Source organism: Gallinula chloropus (assembly GCF_964237585.1).
Source record: "Gallinula chloropus genome assembly, chromosome: 11".
Classification (NCBI taxonomy): domain Eukaryota; kingdom Metazoa; phylum Chordata; class Aves; order Gruiformes; family Rallidae; genus Gallinula; species Gallinula chloropus.
In genome coordinates this window covers 19,985,405-20,011,348 of record NC_140096.1, presented here as the reverse complement: position 1 = coordinate 20,011,348, position 25,944 = coordinate 19,985,405, and the positions used below count along the sequence as shown (strand labels likewise).

Here is a 25,944-nt window from a genome sequence, read left to right as displayed (position 1 = left end):
CTTTAATTAATTAGCTTGCATTTGTGCAGCAGGAGGGGGCTCCAGGTAAGGCTGCCCTTGGCACAGCCCCTTGCCAGGCTGCTGCCTGCTCCCCCAGCACCATTCCTGAAGCTTGTGGCATTGCTCTGCACACTACAGGGAAGCCTTCAGCCCACTGTGTCTCCACACCGAGCACTGCAGGGCTCTCACACCACCAGAGGCCAGGAACAGTTGAAATGTGCCAGCAAAGGCTCTTGGCTCAAGAACATGGCATGAGACCACATCCCATCCCAAACTCACACCCCCAGTACAGGGACCTGAGCATGCTGACACCAGCCATGACAGACAGGATGGTGCTGCACTTCATGCCTGCCTGCCTGCCCTACTTAGATTTCAGCAACAGAAACAACAACCAAACTTTGCAGCACAAGGGCTGGTTTATCTGCCTCAGACAGTGCTTGAGCTTGGTTCTGGTGATTGAGATGAACCGCTCTGAGCAGGTGTGGGGAGCCAGAGGGGACCAAAGGTGTGGGCACTGCAAGGACTGACTCACTGATGAGGGTAGAGGACCAGGAAAGCATCTACTCGCTGCCCCAGCTCCCTGGGCAGAAACCAGGCAGCTTCCCTGGAGTGGCTCACAGACTGAGAGACATCTGGGGAAAGGCCAAGCCACATCGCCCAGTCTTGCAGCGTTGGCCCCAAATCACCTCAGCAGCATCAAGGAATTCCCCCTTTCCCCCAGACATTTGGGGCTGGGGCAAGCTTAACTTCCAGGGGTAAGGAATGAGCCTGAGGATACAGCTCCCTCCCTGGCACAGGAGCCACACGTCTGCTCAGCTACTACATCCCCTCAAACCTAACATCTCATGTGAGGGCAAGGCTAGCCAGAGGCTCTACAGAAGAGCAGCAATTACCCACACTACTGTTCTCTGGCTGAGTTTAAACATGCCCAAGTAGGCAGCTCAGTTTCTAAGCCAGAGTACATGGTCAGCTCTGTTCTTCCAGGAAGCAGTAAATACGCCCTAGACATTTCTCCAGCCTCCCAAGTGTTTAGCACCCTGGGGAGTGCTGTGCTTTGCAGGCAGCTTAGGCACTTGGCACTTGCAAAAATGAGGTTTCCTCAGCCCCAGGGAACAGACAGGCCAGAGGAGGAATGGTGGCACAGAAGACACCTCTAGTTACTGAGCTCTCAGGAGAGCAGTGGAATGGTCCTTCAGAGCTGCCTGTCCCTGTTCCAGCCCACACCAATGGCCTGCACTGGGCAGGAAATATCACACAGCATCCTCAGCAGCCTGCACTGGGTTTACTTGCCAGAGACAACAGGTAGTTAACAGGTAACGAGGTGTGCAGAATGGAGGTGGTTCATCTTCCTCCTCTACAATCACTGTGCAGACCCCCAACCCCCTTCCCATGACAGCGAGAACAAATGTGAGGTGAGGAAAGTTGGTTTAAGATGTTTTATTTCTTCGTACTCTTTAACTGAAAAAGAAACCATGTTTGGGTCCCATCAAGAGGAATGACTTGATAAAGCCAGGGCAGGCAGCTGCCCCTGCCCCATGCCAACCTGTATAAATACCAGCCGTCACTGGTTAGTAACTTGACGGTTTTCATACAAGTCCGTAACATACTACAACATGCCAGTTCACAACAGGAAATAACTTATGTGTACTTCTTGATTTCGTCATACAGGACTAAGACAAAAGCACCACCCATTCCTCGGAGCACGTTTGACCATGCCCCTTTGAAAAATGCCTTGGAGCCCTCGTCCCGGGCAATCTTCCGCCAGCAGTCAATAGTGCCGGTGTACATTATGTCAGCTGCGGGAGACAGACAGCGTTAGTGATGTGATGATGCCCATGACTCTGACTTACAGGTTGGAAATGGCCTAATATATCTGCCAGCTTCATAACCTTAAGTGCCTCCCACTTCTTGACTTTCTCCAGTATTCGTGCACCAGAGGACAAGATTGCCCAGGAGATAGGCTGCTGCTGCATTGCCCCTATGATGCACTGGAAGGACCGGTTCGAGCAGAAAGCAGCGCCTGTTTGCTTTGACACCAACACTTCCAGACCCAAAAAGCTATTGCACAGTCAGCCAGGCCATGGTTGCTAACAGGGATGTCTCCTCTTGGCCCAGAGACACTAGCTTGCAAGATCCCTGGGCAAGTTTTGCCATTCCTACCTAGTGACAGACACCTTGACTTGTGCACACCACCTTACAGGGGTGCTGCAGAGACTGACCTGTGCGTGCCACCTCCCACCCTGCTATCTGCCCCTCTCACACTCACACCCTGCCGTTTACAAGAGGAGAGGACATGGCTTGGTGACAGCCAAGCCACTCTGCCTTCACCTCAGCTCCATCACCAACTGTTGAATCAGGGATGCCCAACACCAGGAGGAAGACACTTACTTCCTTTACGGCCAGACTGCATCATCATGCGACGACGAACCGTATCAAAAGGGTAGGAGGTCAAACCGGCCACAGCAGTGACAGTTTGAGCGATCATCCAGCTGACAACGATGTGGGTGTTCTTTGGGTCTGGGAGCATGCCTGCAGGAAAGAGGTTTCGATGAGAACGGCAGGAGAGCCACCGGCATCTGCACAGACACACTATGGGCCTGCCGCAGCCCCGCAGCCCCTTTTTAGCGCTGTACCAGTCAACCTACCCTTTGCAGTGTCATAGATGCCGAAGTAGGCAGCTCTGTAGATGATGATGCCCTGGACAGAGACATTGAAGCCCTGGTACAGGCCCCTCAGCCCATCCGACCGAAAGATTTTGACCAGGCAGTCACCGAGCCCGCTGAACTCCCGGTCGGCCCCGGCTTTACCCACGTCAGCTGCCAGGCGGGTTCTGGCAAAGTCAAGGGGGTAGACGAAGCACAGGGAGGTAGCGCCGGCAGCACCCCCGGACGCCAGGTTACCGGCGAAGTACCGCCAGAACTGGGTTCGCTTGTCCACGCCGCCCAGGAAGATCTGCTTGTACTTATCCTTGAAGGCGAAGTTGAGGGCCTGGGTGGGGAAGTACCGGATCACATTGGCCAGGTTGCCGCGCCAGAAGGAGAGGACGCCCTGCTCCCGGGGGATGCGCACCACGCAGTCGATGATGCCCTTGTACTGCTTGTCGGCGGCGATCTGCTTGCTGGCGTGCTGCACCTGCGGGGGCCCAGCCGCGGCCGTCAGCGCCGCCTCACCGCGACCCCCCGGCCCCCCGCCACCCCCCTCCCCTCCCCTCCTCCTTGCGGCGACCTTGGCGCGCCCCCGGCCCCGGCGCTCACCTGCAGCAGCAGCTTCACCCTCTCGATGGGGGCGACGGCAGTCTTCGAGATGGCGGCCGCCACGCCGCCGGCGAGGAAATCTTTGGCGAAGGACACGGCCGCATCGGTCATGGCGGGAGGCGGCAACGGACGCGGCGGTTACTGAGGCTGCGGCGGGCTGCGGGGCGCGCGCCTGAAATGGCCGCCTTATATAGGGACGGCGGCGGACACGTGAGCGGGGGCGGGCCCCGCCGCCGCGTCCCGCCCGCCCATTGGCTGCGGGAGGAGGGGTGTGGCCGCCGCATCGGAGCAGAGCGCGCAGCGAGGGGCACGCGACCGGCGCCCCGGGAGGAGCGGGAGGGCCGGCACCGGGCCGGGGGAGCCCACTCGGGGCCCGCGGGGTCCCACGCAGCCAGTATCCCCCCGCGGGACACGCACAGCCCGCGCCCCTGGGATGCGGGGCACCCCGCCAGCCGGCGGGATGAGGGTCGGCGCGACCCTGGGAAGCCCACGGGGCGGTGACAGGGCCTTCCGTGCCCGCGCCCCCCCCTCCCCTCCGCGCCATCCGGGTGCCGTGACAAAGGCAGCACAGGAGGCGGCCGGGCGGCAGCAGGACGGAGCCCAGAGCCCCCTTCCTCCTCGGATTGACTGATCGCTCAACCCCTCTCAGCTGAGGTCCCCGGGGACACCCCTCGCACCGCCACCCCCTGTGCACGGGATGCTCCGGGAGCCACCGGGCCCCAAGCAGCATACGGATTCCCTGCATCCATGGCAGCGGAGCTCGGGGCGCTGAGAAGCTCAGATACACCCACCATGTGCCACCTCTGCCCCCGGCTCAGCGGCAGTCACTGAGTTACCGTTCACCTAAGGGCGGTCTCCGTGATTCTGCCTTGCTGTGAACTGTCTGGTCACAATCAATCATGCACCGTTTTACATGTCAGTGCTCCACTGCCGCAGCACGTGGTTCCAGTGCTGTCCGAGATACCCCAGTGCTTCCTTTTGGGGGGTTTCTTATGCACAGAGGTGGTTACACAATGTAGAGGCCGGGCTGATAAAAGGTTAGTGAGTGATTTATAGGTTGTAGGAGTACATACATCACGATACAAAGGTGTTATTAAAAACAAATTGAAGGTAACTTTTTGACTCACTTGACCCTTACCAGGTTTGAAGAGCTGATCAGACATTAATATGCACCCTTCACTTAATCTTGAAATCCATTTAAAATAGAAATCTAGTAATAAACAGAGGTGTGCTTGGGCAAGGCAAGGGTACTCTTTAGAAATCCATTCCTCACCAACGTGCTTGCAAGTCACATCCCCTTGTGCATACATCTCAACTGAGTCTCAGCATTACCACCTGCACTGCAAAAAAGTAGTCTGATATAAAAATACAGCTTTAAGAGTATCGAAACAACTTTGTAAGGCTTGTGGCTCTGAAATACCAAACACATTTAAGAATGGCATTTTCAGGAAGTATTTCAGTTCAGAGAACCTGAGGAAAACTGAAATAATTTGTGTACATGCAGTACCACCACAGGAGAAAGGGGGAGAGGTTTTCTAGCACGGGCTTAAATTTGCAAGATTGTCATTCCAGTGTATTACAGTTCATTTTGCACAGTTAGTTTCTCTCTAAGCACAAGCACAGTTGCAGCAGCACATTTGCATCTTTGTGTTGAAGACTCATATAAAACTATTATTCTCAAGTAAGTCTCAAAAACTGAAGAGTGGATTACGGAGTGTGACGTCTGAACTGGGGTTAATTCTCTACCTGCAGAATGCCACGTCCACACAGTATCACTAAAAACAAGATTTCAGTAGGAGTTCTTGCATGTTGTATGTATTCTAGACTGTTGAGCATTTTTGGCTGACTTGGTATCTCTGACTACTTAAAGAAAACCCCATTTGAATGTTCTTAGTATTTTTTAAGAAATAATTTCTACTCTCAGTTCTCTCGCCCCTCTGCAAGTGGTTTTATCTCAAGATGGCTATTCAGCAGTTGAAAAGCACCTAGAATAACGTCATTTCAAGTTCCAACAGCAAAGTGTTTTCAAACTAGTTGCATCTCTCCTCTTCAGTACACGCTTGACATTCACACTGTTTGTATCCATTCAGGAAGAGACACAAGATTCATTCTCCTCTGGCACTGGTGTCTCAGTACAAAACCCATGCAACCTGATGAGACGCTGTACCTGTACTTCAGCATGTCCTTCTTGCAAAGCTCCTGAAGGAAGGCATTGTGTATATCTGCAGTGGGCACTCTGATGTTAGTTTTCAAGAGCTGATTTCCTTGGCTCAAAGTTTTCCCTTCGGAGGAGCTTTAATTCTCTCAGTTCTTGTGGCTGTAAACTCTGGTCCACCCCAGGAGTTAGCTTGTAATTTAAAGGAGACTCGATATAACCGTTTCTGTACAGGCAGACCCGCTTGCAGAACTCAAAGGTGCTGAACATAACACCGTAGTAAGGGACAATCTGAGAGAATAAAAAAGAAAGCAACATTAAAAAAGAGGTATGTTAGATTCAGGAGTAGTATTCTTAGCTTAGATGTTTTGAAAAAGGAAGCTTCCAGGAGTTCAGATCTGATCTGCTAATGGAGCTGTGCTCATGTATCTAAAATCAGAGTCTCACCTCAAATTAGGCTGGCACCTGCAGCATGCTAGAAGTACCAGTTTATTATTTTAACAGTACTGTAGGTAGCAAGGTCTGTTGCTAGCCTGTAGATACCACAACTTGTCAAATCCCTAAGCACATCCTAAGCAACATCGGCAAGTCCCAGTAAGGAAAGAGGGATTTATCCTACGTATAGCAGTGTGACTGAACAATTGCCTGCTTTTGCCCCATGCAGCATCAGCAGCTCTGGTGCTGATACACCCAGGGCTTTATACCCACCAAGGCAGGGCCAGACAGAGGCAGGCTGCTGCAATCAATCATGCTGTCACTCAATTACCACTCATTAGCTGACCTGCAGTACTCCACACAGGTAATTTTTACCAAAGCACCATAAAATGTATTTATGTAAACTAATTACTTTCTGTTTAAGCTACTGTGCTGTATTTCATGCTCTCAGCAGGGCAAGAGCTGCAGTAACTGACACTCATGCACACCTAGCTTGTTGCAAACCACGGGCTGGAAGTACTGCTTCAGACTTCTGTGGAACTGGCTTACACAAGCACAATTTTCATTGCAGCTCAGTACAACATGTCAAATGACTGGAGCTCAGATTAGAAGTAGAACTTGTTTAGCTGTCGTAACTGGATTACTTGCAATCCCACATCCATACCCTGGCTGGTGTGTTAGCAGCACTCCCTTCTCTGAGGACATTCAAATGAACTTGAACGTAGCGACGTCTAGAAGCCAAGCTCACATCTGGGGAAATATGAACAACCCAAGTTCCAAAGCTGGTTTATAACCTGCCTGAGGTCCTATCTGTTCTGTCACGGACTCCTGTCATCTACAAGGTGCTAATGAGTACGAAGGCATGTCCTTAGTGTTATAACCCCAACTGTCCAAACGTGTGTCTTGGTTACTTCAGGATAGTCTTTGATTGGGATGAAAGCAAAACCTCACCTTGAGCAGACTGGGTGTGAGTCCACTCCAAAGTCCAAGCACACCTTTGTTCCTCACAGTCTGCCGGAAGCAGTCAGCCATGCCCGTAAAATGGACATCAACTGCTCCGTAGTGCGGAAGCCAAGGACTCTGAGCCTGTTCGAGAGACACCCGGGGGATTTAGAGCAAGCAAAAGAAAACCAAAGTAATGAAAGATGATTATTCTCTCTATTCTGGTAGATAAGGAACACTTAATGCCAAGTTTCAAGAGAATGTTATGGATTCTTCCACCAATCCAAAATAATCAGCTATTTTGCCTTGAAATGCAAACTAAGAAGGGCCAGAATTCATTCTCTGATAGGGAAAGCAGTCACTTCACACAGCACTTCCTTCTGTGCCAGGTCACCACTACAAGTAGATCCCACCCTTAGGGAGACAAACCACCTGAAGCAGAGCTGCATAACCATCAGCCTCACATCTGCCTGCTGCTCAGGTCTGGGGAGCCGTATTTCACACCACCTGTGAGGGGGAAGCCTGGGGCTGGAGCCACACTCCCATCACAGCAGAAGAAAGCGCTGTCCCGAGCGGCTGCCGAGGCTGTGTCCACACTGCCATGAGAAGGGTGAACTACAGGTTGAGTAGCGACAGGACAGCAGAAAGAACAAACAGAAGCTTCAGCCCAGGCTGTACCAGCCCACCAAGGACTCTAGGTGTGCAGCTGGTGCCCATGCTCCCTTATCTTTGCTATGTGCTCAGTGGATCCAGACCGATTAGTTTGCTTGGGAGCATCCTGCAGGGCTCCAGCTACGTTTCCAGCCGCAGTGTCTGCTCACAGGGAGGATGTGTAGTGAGTCATTTTTAACAGCAAAATCCTTCCTTCATTAATCCCCTCCTGTGTCAGCACAGACAGGATAACCTGACTTTGAATAATCCCATCCTCATCCATCTGTGCACATGCAGCCATGGGTTTATTTTGCATTGGCAAATGAGGGTTTCACTCAAACACATGGCAAGTGACACTTCTCAGTCAGGAGTGTGTGGGGATCCCAGGACACAGGCTGATGACTTGTGGTGAGGCACAGGATGCCCAGAGAAGCCCCTGGATCCCTGGCAGTATTCAAGGCCAGGTTGGATGGGGCTTTGGGCACCCTGGGCTAGTGGAGGGTGTCCCTTCCCACGGCAGGGAGGGTTGGAACCAGGTGGTCTGGGATTCTATGATGCTATAACTGATTGGTGATTATGGATATCATTATCCCCTCATTGATCTGAAACACCATGTGGTGTAGCACTTTTCCCTCCTTGGCCAGACTAACCTATGGCTTCTCAGAGCTGCTAAGCCTACGACAAGCCTCTCATAAACTGACAAGTGGTGATGACATTTTCTAGATGCCTCAGCTATAGGATTTCAAATACTTGGCAACTTAGCTGGAAATGGAAACAGATCAAAACACATGCTCCAGGTATATAAGACAAGTTGCTAATCAAATAGTTTTAATGCTGTTGCATCTCCTTGCACTACTGGCAAGTGTGCTGAAATTTAGAAGTTAACAGAAACCCAGCTAAGCACTTCACACAGTAACTGCATAGTATTTTTATCTACAAAAAAAAAATCACACATGGGACTTTCTCCTTCACTTTTATGTGTGTGATTGAAATGCATGTGCAATACTTCTGACAGCAGGTAACAGATAAAACCATACTGTTTCCTTTTGACACAGCTTTGGGAAAGCAGCTGTCTGCACTGAGAAAGAAGGCAACAGGTTTCCATCATATCCTGATTTGTTATCTTCTCCATGCCCTTTATCAAGCCCTGGCTTTTTTACCCCAGACACAAGTAGGGCTGAGGATTTAATTCACAGTCTTACACTTTAAGGAGGAGAGAACCAAAGCATTTGCTTCTCTCTGAACCTTCTTTACAGTGTACCTGACTTGTAAGTGGGATCACATTTTCAGGGGAGAAAGTATTTCAGCTATTCTAATTCATCATCCCCTTTCTGTCTACACTGGCCTTGCTAACTCTACAGCTGCTTCTGTTATTTGCTAACTGTGGTGCAAGCCCCCACAGCTTCCTGTTTTGGGACTCAGAGGCAGATGTTATGGAGTTCAACTCCTGTGATTTTACAGTATTACCAGCCTTGCCCTTGCAGGTAGTTCAAGGTAACGGAGCTAGTCTGGTAACCAAGGGTCATGTGCATGTTCACTTACAATCATTTGCTACAAGGAAGCTCATCTGTGTGCTTGGCTCTGGTTACTTAGGGAGTGTAAGGGTTTAAAAAGCAATAGCTAAATCCAACAGTAAGAAAGAGAGAAATAACTTTCCAAGCCTTAATCCACAGTGCTTGAGAAGCTCCTGCACAAAGACTCTCATGTTTCAAGGAGGAGTTCCAATAAGAACAGTGATATTAGCACCATGGATGCTCAGAAGAGCATCCAAAGGACATAAGCATCCTTAAAAACAAATCAGCAGTCATAGGAGTGCTGGATTCAAAATGCTTTCTGGACTGTCAGCCAGCTTCCACAAACATTTTTGGTAAAGGAAGCTATAGGCAGCAAAGAGGGATACACCAGAATTAACTGTATGAGTTTGACTTAATCCCCTTCATTACTGTACACAGAGCGAAGGCACATAGCAACGGGTTTGATTCCAGGACTGCCTGCACCACCAAGGCCAGCAACAAGCACACTGCAGCTTGCATGCAGCAAACACACCCAGAAAATAGTTAAAAAGGAACAAGCAAGTCAGGCTCACAGATTTCTAATTGCTCACAGGCACTGACCTCTTAAAGAGATTTACTAAAGATTATTTATAGTAACATTCAGTGTGGTTACAGCCATTTTCAAGAGTTCAGCCTGTGGGTGAAGCATGCTTTGCCAGCCTTTCCAATGTACAGGGGCAGTGTGTTTCTAGGACTCTAGACACAGCATTTAAATCACAGTTGTCCATAGAATCTCAGGATCACCTACTGCCAAAGGGAACCTAAAACTGGTATCAGTGTGTGGTTAAAATGTCTGTATTTTGGAACACAACTAAACAAAGTTAAAGTGCACTAGTAACAGGGAAAAATAATAGGAAGGTGTTTCAACTGGCACTGTTTTAATGAAACAAAATAGCTGTGGGTTTCGGGTGGTTCTGCGTCATCTCAGCATGTCTACAGCAGTGCAAGTCTTGCAAGTGCCCTAAGGCACTGGAGCCAGAAAATGGAAGCAACCAAACAGATCAAACTAGTTTCTCTACCTTTCTGCAGAACCCTTCCATGGCATAGAAACCAAACAGCTCACCTCCTGCCAAAGACATCAGGCGTTTCACACTACGCACCCCAAAGCAGCTTCAACTCCTTTCTCTTCACACCCCCTGACACTATGGCTGCTGCATGGAAACCCCTTTGTTCCAAACGTTTTTAAAAGCCTCCTTCCCCCTCAGTCAGGACTGTTTCATACTGCAGAAGGCTGAGATCCAGTACAGCTCCCTGTGCTGATAACAGAGCGCCAAGCTGTTAGTCATTGTCCTAGCAGGGCTAAGATGCTAATCTTTCTGCCTCTGATGGACAATGGGCTCTCTAAATGATTAAAGCACATCAAATGCAGAATTGGCTCCACCTTCTCCCTCAAACACAGACCTTTGGGATCCAAAGGCCACCAAGGCTACTACGTCACTGTGCTGCATCCCCAACATCCACACCCTGTTCTAATCATCTAAACCCAAGAGAGAGGTATAACCCCCCACACACACCTGCACTCACGTTTTTTATATAGATATTTAAATAAGGGTGAAGTGTCATGGCAAAACTCTAGTATTTGTTACCTGAATTTACATGTATTGTATATGCCTCTTGGGAAATACTGCCCTCTCAATTCATGTACTTTTTTTCCTCCCTTCCCTGTTCATAAAGGTTTTTGGTATAAAAGTTTGCTATTTATTTTTGAGTATACAGTACAGTTGGCACAGATCAACTAACAGCAAACAACTGCCATAGATAGTATGCTATCCTGATGGTAGATACAGTGAAATTGCTTTTTTTGTGTATTTTCAAGAGATTCAGGTGTCTTACACTTCTGATCAATTAAAAAAAAAATCACAGCAGAGCACTTTAAAACACAGCTGAAGAGTTCGTGCTCTTAATCTGGAAGCTAAAATAAGAAGTCTTTGCAGCCTGGGTTAATAAGGACACATGCAACAGGCAAGCATAACTGTAGCTCAAAGGAAACTCAAGGACAAATAATTGCAGTTTTCCTTCAAGCTAACACCACCACAGTGAAATGAAATTTCACCCAGGAGAAGGCTGAAAGCTTGAAAGAACATTTCATTCCACTCAAACGAGAATGTAAGTAAGTGTTAATGCTGAGGGGAAAGACATGCATTGTCTGGGCTTCATCAATCCCTTCTCCTGGAGGACAGCCTTACTCAGTCCTTTCAGAATCAGTGGTTTGGTAGTGCTGACTTACCCCTGGGCAAAGTCCACTGAAGGCATGCAGGCACGTCAGAAGGGAATGATGACAAGCTATCGAGGCAATCAGTTCCAGCACAGCGCAGCAGAGCTGCTGACTTCCAGCTTTCTGCACTCTAGGAACATGTTGTCCTTCCCTCTGTAACCTGAACTGGGGCCAAATCACCTTGCACTTCTGAGATCAACAGCATGGAGTGAACAGCAGTTTACTGCTTCTCAGAAGCTCAGTTCCTAGTTTGAAATCCATCATCACCAGAACTGTTGTACCCCGAGGTTTGTTGCAGAATCCCTCCTTTGCTATGGAACCTAACCTTGCCCTGCCTGTAACACCTGCCAGTGGGAGATAGATCTTTGATAGGGAGTAAAGGGGTCTTTCTCCTCAAGGCAGCGCAAACCTCTCACACAGACACCTCTGGGTGGTTTACCAAATGCCTCCTGACAGTTCAGCTCAATCCTGACAAGCAGGTGAGTCACTTTCATGCACTTTAGCACTGATGTATATAATGCTGCAAGCCTTTAGGCAAACTAATGTGAGTTCTAATGCACTAATGCATCTCCTGATGGCTGTATTGGAAACGAGGAGAAAATTAATGTTTTACAGAACTGGGGCTTTACAGAGGAAGTATTTCCATGGGCCTTGTGTGGATGAAAGAACACCACCAAATCAAAATAAATCAGATACAAAAGAGAGCATCTGTGATGGTTTAGGTCCTGTTTATGGAGTATTTTGCATACTTAATCACCTTACATGTCACAGGCACATCACTCTACGCACAGGCAAACGGATAAGGCAGTATTCATGCTGGGGGTAGCAGCTACAGCTGTCACTCTGGACACATTACTGTCTCCCCGCTGAGTATCACGGCTGTAGCAGCAGTGTGTGTGCAGCAGTGCACCACATTCTGCCCTCCCTCAGACCTCCTGCATTTCAAATGCGTAAGGTTTGTTGTCCTGCTGTTCTGCAGCAGACCACTGTGCTGTAGCACTAAGCCACTGCTGTCTGTAATCCACCTCAGCCTGAGTATGACACGCTTATCACACCACAGCTCCTCAGATGAGGAGGGAAAGACCACTAGACGCAGCACGAGCTGTCACAAGGCACGGACCTGACTGTTAGATCAGCCCAAACCTGCTTCCAATTCCTGATTTACCTTTTTTTTCCCCCTCTTATCCAGTTTTTCCACTAGCAGTGTTCAGAGTTCAGCTTCACAGGCAGTCAGCATTGATGATTCTCTCCTGTGGAAGTCTGGGGCTAAGAGAAACGTTTCTGAGGTTTGTTCAGATGCACAAAAGCTGATCTAGGCTGGTAGATTAGGCAGAGCCCACGTTATGCTCAGTAGCTTTTTACAGGCATTGTCTCAACCATTTACCAACTACTTCCCAAAGCAGCAGGACATTATTCTGCTACAGTCTCTGGCAAACAGGTAGAAAATACCTTTATAACACCACCAAAGAAACAATAAAAAATGCTGGTAGTTGAAAGCAATAGCCATAGGGAAAAAGAGAAGGAAGGAAGGGATTTTACCAAAGCAGAATCTGACGTCTATTACCTATTTGCTAATAATCAGAGGAGCCAGGCTGGTCCCAAGTTCAAGTGCCATGCAAGGGATGGGGTCCTGGCTGATGCCTGAACCCTAGCAAGAAGGAGAAAAAGAGCATGAGACCACAGGGACAGACACTAAGAAAAGTTAAGAACTTGCACTGCAGCCTCCCCCTGAGGTGAAATATTTTTGGAGTTTCATCTCTCTCTGTGCACTTGGTTTCACAAAACTCCAAGGAAGTTAGTGTTTCTGAAACCTCCTCTCTCGAGTTTAGTTGAAGTCAGAGAGCAGGATCCAAAGTTACAAGAGGAGAGCTAGAAACCATATATGTCCTACTTTCACAAGAAATCAGGCTGAAAATAGTAATAATGGTCCTTATTTGCTTCCACACTATGAAATGTGCCACTCTGTGTGGTTGAGTGGCTCCATCCCTGAACATTCCCATGGCTCAGGCTCCCATGCTGTTCATTATTTACCCACCTCCCTACACAAAGTCCCAGAGCATGTAGGCTTTTGAGATGTTGTGCAAATCACACAACCCAAAAAGGGTTTCTTATTTTTAAACCAGGTCATGACTCCAATAACTTTCCTATTCCCAGCTGACAAGAACACAGATCTCACAAACAGCAGGGACACCACAGCTTGAGAGTGTTCAGGGGCTGCCATACCAGCACCACTGACCATCTCTGATGACAGAGGACTCTTGCCAAGTTACACACATTTACACAACTCAGGAGCACTGCCTCCTCATTTCAGCAGGGAGAAGATGCTTTTCTAAAGAACATTTGTCATTTTATTTTCCAGAGCTTTGTTTATAACACAGCCACTGGGTTGTCCATGCAAGGAACTTACTTAGGGGACATAGTTAGGGCACTATTTTTAAATACATACTTAAATAAGAACGTTACTTTTGAAGACAGACTTCAGTATCTCCTTTAGCTGAAGGCAGACTAGAAATGTCCCAGTAAGGCACAAGACTCCATTTACTTCAAACAGGGAAGTTCACAAAGGGAACAACTGCTTAGGTATCTCCAGATTACTAAGAACTCCCAGCATTTACATAATTTATAACAGATTTCCCAGTTTGCAGAGCATCCTGCGCTCCAAAGAGTAAAAACCTACCCAAACCACACTGCAGAACTATTGGCAGCAAGAGGCCTGATTCCTTTTTGGCACTGAAAAGAGCCACTTCTTGGGTGATGGGTGGCAATGGCCTACACTCACCATGATGGGGGAGCCTGTTTATGGCAGTAGAGGGAATTCAAAGGCTAGATTTTAAAACAGAAACATCACTACTGAACAATGTTTTCCCTGCAGAGATGTCCTTAGAACTTGAGGTTGCTGTGCAGTCAACACCAAATATGTGCTGTATACCTCCTACACTACAAGGGTTTGATAGTAAAGCTGCACCTGAGTAGCATTTACTGGCAACGGGGTGTTTCAGACAAGTTTTAGTCACAGAAATTAAAACAAATTACACCAGAAAAATATGGGGACACTACTGAGCTTCTGCAAACCACGCAAAGCTTGTCCATGTAAGCAGGTGAGGAGTAACTGTACAGTCTGTGGGGTATCTGTGAAGCTTTAGGGTCACCTTTGTGCCTTCTGCCTAACAAAACCACCAAAGTTATTGGTCAATGTGGAACGAAGGCTGGGAAGTGCCAGGCAGGGGTATGGATCTGAGCCTGCCTCCAAGGGTCATGTGCACAGAAGGAAGTGCCAAACTTGGGTATTAGTTTGCACTGACCATTTGCCTATTTGTAGATTTTCAGTTCTACACATAGCCTGGGATCAGTGTCATTCTAAGAATAAACTTCTCTACTACATACAACAGCTCTAAATTCATCTTCCCTTACTGAAATGCCAGAGCTCACTCCAATATGCACCTTTGAAGGTCATCATAGGCAAAAAGATAACGTGGGGAAGCAGAAACACATTACCAGTGCTTCCCTTAGACCCAGACTCGTGTATCTGCAGGTATTTCCTTGCTCAAGGCTTAGGGAAAAAAAAAGTGTTCTTGCACTTACATAAGTCTGCAAGGTAAAAGTGCAGTACTTGAGTATCACTTAGATACTGGCTTTAACAAAGAACATGATGCTGTGGGATAAGGAAGGAATGCCAAGAATAAGAAACAGCCAGAAGGGTAAAAGGATCAGTTTATCTTCAGAAACTGATACATGAGTGAGTCAGGAAAGCACTCCATATAGAACATCCCTTTGAACAACCTTCTCCTTCACTAACCCCCTTCTACAGATGCACAACAAAAGCTGTATTCCCATGCCAAAACATGCATACAGTACCTCTTCATTCGCTAACATGCCAATCAGGAGCAAAGTGAGAAAGGGAAGACAAAGGAATAAAATTAGGATGAGCACAACAAAGAGGACTCACATGTTCAGTAAGACTCACTCATATTAATTAACATTTATTTTAAGAAAACCATTCAAGTATATTTAGTAAACATGGCATCATTGTAAAACAAAAAAAAAAAGTAAACACAATAAAGATCATTCTAATAGCAGAGGGGGAAGAAGCCATGGTTACAGAGCAAATCTGGCATCATAAATCATCACCAAAGAGGAAGAACTGCTCACTGACAGTCCTCTCCTACTCCCACACACATCAGTGACAGAAGCTGCTGACATCAGAAGTGTAGGATTCAGACATGTAAAATGAGAAAGGGGGAAGCACAATTATTACAACTGGGATTAAAAATAGCACCTTATCCTTCCTCCCCTAGCAAAATTTGTTTTCTAGTCTGTGCAAACAATTCAAGCTTTGTCTAGATGAGGAGATGGATGGAGGTAACTCTTCCGACTGCCCAGCAATGTCAGATAAAGACCCGAACTGGATGTTCTGGTCTCAGGATTATACTCCATCCCAGAATCAGAGAAGTCTTGTGTCCTAACTTCTCAGTTTTTGAAGCTCCTGAGTCGGCCTTATGACTCCCTTGTTCTCCATCATCAACAGCTTCACTGGGAAAGTCTTTGGGAATATGCTACCTCCACCTGTCAGATCAGTGGGACAGAAGGATGGAAGAGGCGTCTGATACTGACCTCTGCAATGTGCTGGGTTCCTCTTCACATGCAACACCAGTGTTTGCAGCCTCACAACCAAACCAGCATTTCCCCACTCACACAGCAGAGCACTCTCACCAGACCCCTGGGGAGCTGGTACACCCCTCTCCCTTTTTATCACTGGAAAGGTAAATCACTCAGCAGAGGCTGATCGGAATACAATGTCTGAGAAAAACTGTGATCAGAATTATTTGCTCCCCTGTTTTCTACAGAACACTAAAATGTCTTGAAGCTCTGTTCTCCCCTTCTTTATTCTCCCTCTGTCCAGGGGGAAAGACAACTCTTCTGTCCTAGACATTTCTGACCACCACCCTGTGAACTGACCAGGCTGGGCCATACCCTGGTGCTAACTGTGAAAAACAAACTCTTGGCTGACCTTCCATGAGTTCCAGTGAGCTCTCAGTTGCAGCTTGGGTATGATTTTCAACAGGTCTCTCTTCTGGAAAAACCTCTGTGACTTATGTAATTTCCAGTACCAAATGAATTATGGGCTTTCACATCCAGGCAACTATTTCTTAAAACACCTTTTCCTTTTCCCATGCCTTCAGAACAAATCCCTGAACAGGAGGTGCTCCTCAAAGCTTGGAAAAATCACTAATCAGTTGATGCAACACATCTATGTAGAAAAAAAACCTCTCTGTCTTTTTGAGTCTTTTTTTCCACCCAAAGTATTTTTAGCTTATCCACTTCCTACATATTTAGGCAATAAATCCAGCTCCCTTCTTTCTGGAACTGCCAATCAGAAGTTTGAAGCATCCCTTTGGTGGAAGAGTACAGCCTAGTGGCAGGAACGTGAAAGATGGACCTGTTCCACTTCCCTACTTGCCTGTCAAGACAAAGCTTGACACAGAAACCAGTTACAACAGAAAGGTACTTCTGAACTGATTACAAAAACAATGTGCAGGTAACTGATGTATCGACAGAAAATATTAAAAGGGAAGCAGCATGGTAAATGTCTTTATTCTTTAGGGCAACAGCACTGCTGTGAGCCTAAGGATACAAAGCAAAAAAGGACTTTTAAGGAGTAATTGCTTTTCTTAGACCCTCTGATACATGTGGAAAAAATGATCAAGTTTTCATGCTCAGAATTTCTTTCTCACCTGAAACTTTTTATGAGGTACTAGATGAAAGGCCTCAGCTTAAAGCCCGACCTCTGGACACGTCACCTACATGAGCTGGTCTGATAAAAAACCAACATTACTTCTGCTGAAGTCCACTGTTACAAGATTGAGAGAGGGAAACAAAGGCTTCTGTGCCACTGGATCTGAGCCCTGTCTGAAAAAGGGAACCTGGGCAGCAGAAGAGGGGAACTCACAGTTTCACTGACCTCCCCGTACCTTGTGATTTATCACCCAGACTATCACCTGAGGAGGGGGAAGGGGATGCTGCCACACCAAGTGACCACTCTTCTGGTAAGATCACAAAAGGTTTCCATAAATCTGCAGTCCTATGAACTGGGCTGAAAGAACCGACCCAAATGCCACAACCAGAGAGCCACCAGATGATGAGAGCTACTCACTGTCCCTCTGCTGATGAAGTTCTACTGAAAAGTTGACATAATGAAATGAATTATGTCAGTGAGATGGAAGGTTGGGAGGGGTTGTCACTTTGTGGGTTTCTGTTTGTTTTAAGTCATTATGACTAAACTTTCAGGCAAAAGGATCAGCAAGATAATATAAAATGAAATAGTTACTTGATATAGTAACTCTTATGGTGTTGATGGTCCAGCAAAACAGCAGCACCAACAACTGAGAAGTCACTTGCTAACCAGAGCAGTCAGAAATAAGAACAAGGATAGTCCTGGCCCTTCAGACAACACCTGCTGTGCAAGTCTCTTGTGGTTGCCAGTACGTAGGTCAGGCATAAATGACAGCCATGCAGGCTCTGAAAATGACACGGATCTCATTCATCCTGCCTACCACAGGGGGACTGAACGCCTGTACTGGACAGAAGGTCAGTTCTGAACTGTGGGAATTTGATGGAATTGCTATGAAAAAGAAAAGAAATAAAACTAAAGACACAGACTTTGAGAGTAAACCTATATTCCACAGTGGTACTTGAACACACCTTAAACACACACAGTTTTACTTAAAAACACGCTTTTCACAATAATTTTCAGACTTAAACCCACCCAACCTAAACCAAAGCCTCTGTAGCTTACTGGTAAGGGAAACAAGTGGCATTCATGATCATCTACATAGCTTTGTCCCAAGCTCCTGCCACAAGCACCTGTAACAAAGTCCTAGTAACAGGAACGCTCTGTACCTGCATCTTCCTCTTGACAGTCTCGAAGGGGAAAGAAAGTGTCTGTGCCACAGCCGCTGCCACGCAGCCATTGAGGAAGTTCTGAAGAGGAGTGAAATGAGCTATGGGTTCTTGCCAGATTTTGTCCAGGTTGATGTAAACAAAGAATGAGCCCGCAGAAAATGGGACAGCACCTAGAAAGCAAACCAGGCAGAAGGTTTATATTGACACACTGTATGCTGCTCATCATGTAACCTAGAAAGATGCCAGTTTATACCTTGCACTGCTCAAAACAGATGAATATTTTTAAGGACTTTACTTTTTAGGCAGCAGTTTACCACTATGTACCCATACTGTAGTATCCAGATGTGCTGATAGCACCTACATTTACATATTAAAACGTGCATGTTGTCAGAATAAACTGCTTTAGTCTCATGGAAGGTCAGCCCTTTTTCTCCAGGTTCTCTCTTTTCTCAGTACAACCCAATCCCTGAAGCTATAGAGAGCTGCCTTTTCAGTCAAGCTGATGAGCAATACTTCTGTCCTCTTTCATTCATTTCATGCTCTCATTAATTTTATAGTGGGATTACAATTATTATTTTGTGTTTTTTATAACATCATAGTGTTAAAGTGAAAAAAAAAGTGGACTGCAAGTTAAATGGCATTTTGAAAAGCTATGGAGAGTAAATAAATAATTTAAAAGTCATTTCATGTAAAGAGAGCATCACAAATCTTCACTTTTCACGTCCATTATACATTACTGCTCACACTGTTTTCGCTGAACAGCTAGAGAGACACTCTCACACCTAGACAGGAATTAGAAACACTCTGTGTGTGTGTATATATAATTTTGTTTTTAAGTTAAATGGTGGAAATCTTGCATCTGAGCACAAGTAGAATGTCTATACAATAAGGCAGAGTGCTTTGTTGAGCACTTAAACATACATAAAACACTACACACTTGGCCATAATTCAAAGCAATAAAGCTGCAGCAGACATAATCAGTAAGCAGTATTGTCATGCCTTGTAAGTCTACACACCCTCCACAGAACAACATCACTACTTCCTTTTGCAATCAGGCAAGCAAGCGAGCACGCTGTGTAAACAACGCTGCAAAAACAACATGCAATGAGGTCATTTTTTTCCCCTCCTTTATCACTGTACCTAATATAGCTGGTGAAACACCCCGGTAGAGTGCAAGGAGTCCTTCCTGGTGATAAATTTTGTAAAAAGCATGAAGAATTCCTTGGTAAGATGGTTCCAGCCGGTTCTGCACAATGAGCCGTGTTTTAATCACGTCAGTGGGGTAAGTCGCAACGGTCGCAACCATGCCAGCCAGGCTTCCTGCCATGATGGCTCTCCAGTGGGAAATGTGACCCAACTCATCCGTGAAAAGGATAACAAGTCTAGTGCAAAGACAGGAGAGAGGTACTGTTAATGACAGTACGGGTGAAGCATGAAAAACATTAAGGCAGATTATTCTCCATGTGATTTTCCTTCTGCTCACAAGCCCCTTCAGCAACACACGTTGAAAATGTAACATGTATTTTATCCAAGGCTTTACAACATATATGCAGAGGTTCACAAGTATCAGAGATACACAGGCATCAGAACCTCTGCAAAACAGAGCATGTGAATGGGCAAACACGAGCAGAGTCCAAAAACCACACCTAAGAGCCCAAAGAGATGTTGGATGAAATCACTCTGCAAACAAGTGTAGAAATGCAAAAAAGTTACAGTTAACAGCTAAGCCAGGGACTGGGATATGTACCTCTACAAACACAATTTGCTTTGAATGTAGTGTTACTGAGCTAAAATACTCCCAGCATCTGAAGAAGCTTTTTGAGAGGCAGCTTGTTCCCAGCAGAGACTAAACTCGCTTCGCTTCAGTTGTGGTAATGTGCTGGAGGAACAGGGCACCAGTTCAACAATGGAAAAGTCTTCACAGGCAGACCAGCTGTTGAAACAATTTACTTATTTGCTTTGCAAGAGACTTTTAAAGTAAGTTTTGACCACCTCATTGATATTTCTCCCTATACAAGATGAAAAACACCACGACCTAAGACATGTCTGTGAGCAGTTATCCGATCACCAGTCAGAGACATTGCTCCGACCCACCCAAAGTTATCATAGAAGAAACAGGTAGATAACATCATCACAGGCCTTCTGAGAACAACTGCACCTTCCTCTGTTGCTTGTGTCAGGACAGAAAGGTCCGCAGGGATACCTCTCCAGAGAAGACCTACATAGAGGCACTCTTATGCTCATGAGGATAAGTCAAAATTTGAAATTTTGAAATTGGAGAACAGAATTTTAAAAGCTGACCTACAACTGGCACGCTTGTGATGCACAGAAGGACTTTCCTCTGCACACAGGGCACTCCTACATCAGCGAGATGTGTCATGGCAGTAACAAGAAAGAAGTAAAAAGAATTAAGAAGATAATCTTAGCTGGAGGAAAAGAAACTTATTATTCTAAACGAACTAAACTGCCTAAATATGGCGTTACCATGTCGAGAATAAAAGGGTATTAAAATGTTTACAAGTCACTGCTTGCTCTGTTGATGGTGTTTTTGCATGAATGTGCATTTTCTACTACAAGACAGCTCCCTGCATCTACTTGTCTTGTGCCCTGAAGAGCCCAGAGCAGAAAGGCCAGGCAAGCAGGAGCAAAAGGGCATCATTTTTTCTCCTGCGTGCCTCCTACAGTCCCTAAAGCAACACAGCCTGATTTTCCTGTGCGTGCACAGATGTGTGGGGAGGGTGGTGGGGTGTCTCTAGGCTCCACCCAGACAATATTTAAAACTTCCAGGGCAAGATGTGGTTTGTGCACAGTAACCACGGACGGGATGCAGTGAGCTTAACCCCCTCCTTCCCAGCCAGCTCCCCCCACAGAGCCATTCCTGGGGCTGCCCACCCACCTCAGCCCCGGTCCTTCTGCAGCAGGCATTACTATTTACTTCAGATAGCATGGAACATTCCTCTCATTTTTGCCTTTGCATACATCATTCTCCCACTAGAAAATATAATTAAAAACCCCCAAATAATTTATCAAGGAGGCAGCCTTTATTTCATTTCCTGGTAGCCTACTTCCACTTCAGAAGAACACCCAGTGCAAACCAGAGACAGGCTACAGCCTTGCAAAGAGAATACGCCGGTTCCAGTGGCACAATGAAGTTATTTTGCTTGAAATCAACTGGTTCATACAGGTGCAACACACTACCTTTTCTGGGAAAAGCAGTTTAAACTGCTGTTTAAATTACATTTCAATTACTGTTTCTGCCATGCCGCTCCTGATATCCTTCCCCTTGTTTGACCATGGCGTGCAGGACACAACAAAGCTGCTCCAGGGTTGCTCAGCCCATCGCTTCCTGAGAGGCGCTGGCAGAGCTGGGAGGATGACTCTTGCTCAGCCAGATGTATGACAAACCCCAGCAGGCTGCACAGCGTCAGCCCGGGCGAGAGCTGCCACGAGCCGGATTGGCCAGCGCGGGCTGGGCCCATGCTTCTCCCCACCCAGCACAGCCCACAAACTGGAGTAACCCATGGCCCAGCTGGGCGGAAATGTCAAGCTCCGACCATGCACAGAGCTGACCTGGAAGAAACCCAACCCTCCAACTGGCAGGACATGCTGGTGCGTGCAAACAGTCAGGCACTCCCTTCGGAGCTGAGGGCTGCTGGCAGTGAAAACAGAGCCCGGGAAGGAGCCCGGGTCAGCAGAGCTCGGGCAGCACGGTGTCCAACCGGCAGTGGCCCTTCCAGCGTTTACCTTCATTTAATGCCTGTGTATCATCGAAAATAGCAGCTTAAAACCAGCGATGCAACACACTGACTTCAAACCCGGTCAAATCTGCATAAAAGCGGCTACACTGTAAGGCGAAAGATTTGAATAATGACATCATTTTCTCTGACACAGAAATGCTTGAAAGCAGATAAACCCATACAAGAAACTGGCTGTGAAGAACAGGTGCCAGTCCCATTTGCAGCTTCATTTCTGCAGGAATCTGGACGTGCAGAGGAGAGTTAACAACACTTCATCATCTGAGGAACACCTATGACTGTCTAACCACTTGCTGACAGACCGCCAGGCCCTAAGGGCTGCTGCACACCGAATAAACTCAATAAATGAAGCCGTGAGCCAGGGTACGTGTCCCGGGGAGGAGGACACACAGCCAGCCAGCTGAGACAGAGGCGTTCAGGGCCTCTACGGACTGAGCTCCCAACTCTCCATCCCCTCCTCTCTCCTGAGACACGAGAGGCCGGAGGGAGCGCGCACCCGTCCCCGCGGAGCCCCGTCCCGGCCGGGGCCGCTCGCTTACCGGCGGGAGGCGGCGAGCTGCAGCGCGCTGTAGGGGAAGAGGCGCAGGCAGGCGGTGAGGTTTCCCTTCCAGAGGGCCCGCACGCCCTCGGCGCCGCACAGCCTTCGCCCGGCGCCGCGCAGCCCCCGCCGGCAGTGCCAGGTGCCCACCTGCGCCAGCACCGTCAGCAGCTCCAGCGGCGCCGTCAGGCTGAGGCTCAGCGCGCCCGCCAGCCCGGCGCAGCCCAGCCGCTGCAGGGCGGTGACCCGGCCGTCCCGCCGCCAGGTGGCCATGGCCCTGCGCGGCGCGGCCCGGCCCGCGGAGCGGCGCGGCGGCACTGCGGGGGCTCCCAGCGGCGCGCCCGGCCCGGGCCGGCGGGGCGCGGCCAGCGCGGGGGGCGGCACCGGCAGCCTCGGCCGCCGAGACAGAGGCCCCGCCCCGTTCCGTGCCGCGCTGCTCGGGACGGTGCAGCCCCGCCCCGCATCGCGGCCTCTGCGCACAGCCAGCAGGCCGGTTTGCAGCCAGCGGCTCTGCTGCCATCGTGCTCCCGCAGGCCGGGCAGCTGGTCCGGCGGGGGTCAGCGCACAGGAGCCTGGGCAGCGGGGAGCCCGCTGCTCCTGCCGCTGTTTACATTCACTGCATTATGTGCACTCGCCTGCCGCTGACAGAGCCCTCTCAGCAGCGGCCCAGGGGCACTCGGGACACTCCTCTTTGTCTTCAAACAAATTTCCGCAGTGATGGAACACATCCATTAGCTACTGCTCACTTTCTGCACTCCCAGCCAGACCTCCTGCTTCCTACCGGCGAGCTCTGGTTCTGAAGGCCTGGGCACTGATGCTGAAAGCGAGGAACAGAGTGAATATGGCCAGGGAGGTTTATTTAGTTCAGGCCTTGTCGTCCCTACCAGGGGAAAGGGGAAGAAGCTACGGGGAGGGGAGAAAGTGAAACGGAGATACAGGTGGTGATCAGCATCTGCCGAGTGAGGAGGGAACAGCTAGCGGGAGGCAGTAGCAATGGCCTGCTCCAAAACAGCATGTCTGCTGTACTTTGTGTAATACTGAACAAACCAAACACAAACAACAAAACCCAGCCAATCAAATAAAAAATGTGAAACTTGAATTAGTCTACGTGCAGTTCCTTTTTACACTGCGTCCAGCAAAACAGTGTAAGGTCCCCCTTAGCCCACCTTTGGTAAGAAAGCTCTTCCGATGATCCCATAGAGCATTCCCAAATCAATTAAAAGCTAAAAGACATCTCTCCCTCTAGCTGCCAGGAACTCAACGATTTATGACATTATGTTCCTTTGGTGGGAAGAAAGTGTTTAATCACCAGGAAGAGGAAAATACAAGTTCAGGGAAGAATCCTAAACAGGAATAAATGGGTATAAACTTCCTATACATTAATACTGCTTGGAAGCAGAAGACATCTCACTGTACCAGGGTGATATTTCTTCTAGGGGTTTGCCCTTCTTGCTCAGCAGCACAAGACAAACTTCAGCTCAAGGTTTTTCTTGAGCACAGGTTTTTTCCGCCGTGCTTTCCCACTGCCAGTACCCATTTTTGTGGTCAAGTTTTAACATGCTTGTTCTGGCTGATAAAATGAATCACCAGATGACCTCAACCTTCCACACCACAATCTATATGCTATATTTTTATTTCTTTTAAGCCACCATTTTGACATAAATACAGACCAAGACAAAGGAGGGAGGGATAATGTATATACACAGAGAACTGCAGGAGCACCACATAAAAGCTTCCACTGATGCAAAGTGAAAAAAGCCTGTAAGGTGGTTGTCACAGGCCGTTACCTGAGGAATGCCCCTTTGCCTTCAGCCCAGCAGTCGAGAGGGGAAGACAAGTGCAGTGCAAGGAGCTGTCTGGTAAGGAGGGTGACATTATCCAGATTGATGAAGAAAAGGAAACTGAAGGAAAACCTTGTCTGATGTAGTAAGATTCGATGATCTTAAAGGCCTTTTCCAATAAAAATGATTCTATGAATAATCATTTTTTAAAAAAAAATATCTCTGTAAGCAGCAGCTACAGCACAGACTGCAGCACTGAACCACTCCTGCTAGGGAACTGCTGCCAAAAGCACTCACAGCTAACCACAGCTTTGTCAGGCAGGGCTGACATAGGATCTCATGACTACTCTCTGAATTTTTGCAAATGAGCCCAGTTACATTTCAAACACACTGTCTCTACACGTGGCACGACCTCAGCTGTAACCTGGGGATTCTCTCAGCTCTCGTCCCACACAGGCTTCTATGAGGAAATCCAGGTGTCTGAGAGAGATGACTATTCATCAGTAGGGGACAGATTGGGATGGGACTTCGAACATGGAGAGGGTCATCTAGACGCCCTTCTGAGAGGCCTGGCTCTGGGTAAACAAGGAATTACTCAGAACAAGGCAACAGTAGAAGAACAATGCTGATTTAAGGGCCATGTTGAAGGAAAACATGCTGTCAGCTGATTAGAAGAGTCCTGTATGTGTAACTGTCTTGAAGCATGAAGATAGTACTACTTTAGACACTACACCGAGCTTTACAAGCAAGCAGACATGCAGGAGAAGAGAACTGAATAAATTGAGCCATATCTCAAACAGAACTGATTGAAAAAGTTCTCACCTTTGCATTTTCAGAAAAGAGATGTCCTGGACATGGCAGAGTAGCTTTTCTTTTTTCTTTCTTTCTTTTTTTTTTTTTAATGACTGGTTTTATTTTTGGCAGGTCCCTTTTACAAGGGAGAAAACACCCGAACAGCCAACCACCATCTTCTCCATTGATTACATTGTGCTGTGGAAGGATGAGGTCATCTGCTGATGCATTTGATCAGCCAGAATATGATGGAAAAACTTGACCAAAAATGAGCAATGGAAATAGGAAGTTGTCATGGTTTAGCCCCAGCCAGCAACTAAGTACCACAGCTCACTCACTCCTCCCTCACCAGTGGGGTGGGGAGGAGAATCAGAAGAAAAAGGTAAAATCCCTGGGTTGGGATATGGACAGTTTACTAGGACAGCAAAAGGAGAGGGAAATAACAACAATACTTAGAAAAGAATAGACAAAGTGGGTGATGCACCATGCAATTTGCTCACTGCCTGGAGCCTGTCACACAGCTCATCGAAAACAGTGACTCCTCCCCTCCTGCCAGCTCCCCCTTTCTATAGTGAGCATGATGTCAGGGTATGGAACATCCCTTTGGCTAGTTTGGGCCAGCTGTCCTGACTGTGTCCCCTTCCAGCTCCTGGTGAAAATTAACTTTATACCAGCTAAAAACCAGGACAGAAGACTGGATGGAAAAAAACTGTGTTCAAGAAGAATCTTAAGCTGAGATTTGTCTTGTGCTGACATGCAAGAAAGACAAAACCCCTGGAAGAAATAATCACCCTTTTACAGTTGGAATTCTTCAGTTTCCAAGCAGTCATTAATGTATAGCAAGCTTATACCCATTTATTCTTGCTTAGAATTCTTCATTTAAATAGTTGCTGTAATGTATCGTGCTTAAAAAGGAAGAGACAGCATTCTTATGCCAGTCAAAAGCCTAAGAAAATTAAACCAAATGCCTTAA

The 25,944-nt window shown here is 47.6% G+C and overlaps 2 protein-coding genes across 3 annotated transcripts; both read right to left on the bottom strand.

Annotated features, from left to right (window-relative positions):
* Positions 1-1,421: 1,421 nt before the first annotated feature.
* On the bottom strand, positions 1,422-3,411 carry SLC25A5 (solute carrier family 25 member 5). Its single transcript, XM_084269303.1, has 4 exons — positions 3,255-3,411; positions 2,646-3,132; positions 2,389-2,529; positions 1,422-1,796 (listed from the first exon to the last, which is right to left on the bottom strand). Exons 1-4 carry the CDS (start codon positions 3,363-3,365, stop codon positions 1,639-1,641), a joined length of 897 nt encoding a protein of 298 aa, XP_084125429.1. The 5' UTR covers positions 3,366-3,411; the 3' UTR covers positions 1,422-1,638.
* An 876-nt stretch (positions 3,412-4,287) lies between these two features.
* Positions 4,288-22,671, bottom strand: SLC25A43 (solute carrier family 25 member 43; the record flags this gene model as incomplete). Of its 2 annotated transcripts, XM_084269042.1 has the most annotated exons (5): positions 4,288-5,700; positions 6,796-6,930; positions 18,103-18,275; positions 19,246-19,487; positions 22,400-22,671. In XM_084269042.1, 5 exons carry the CDS (start codon positions 22,669-22,671, stop codon positions 5,497-5,499), a joined length of 1,026 nt encoding a protein of 341 aa, XP_084125168.1. In that variant the 3' UTR covers positions 4,288-5,496. The 2 variants fall into 2 exon arrangements, with proteins under 2 accessions (XP_084125168.1, XP_084125169.1); XM_084269043.1 differs by lacking the exon at positions 6,796-6,930.
* Between the last annotated feature and the right edge of the window lie 3,273 nt (positions 22,672-25,944).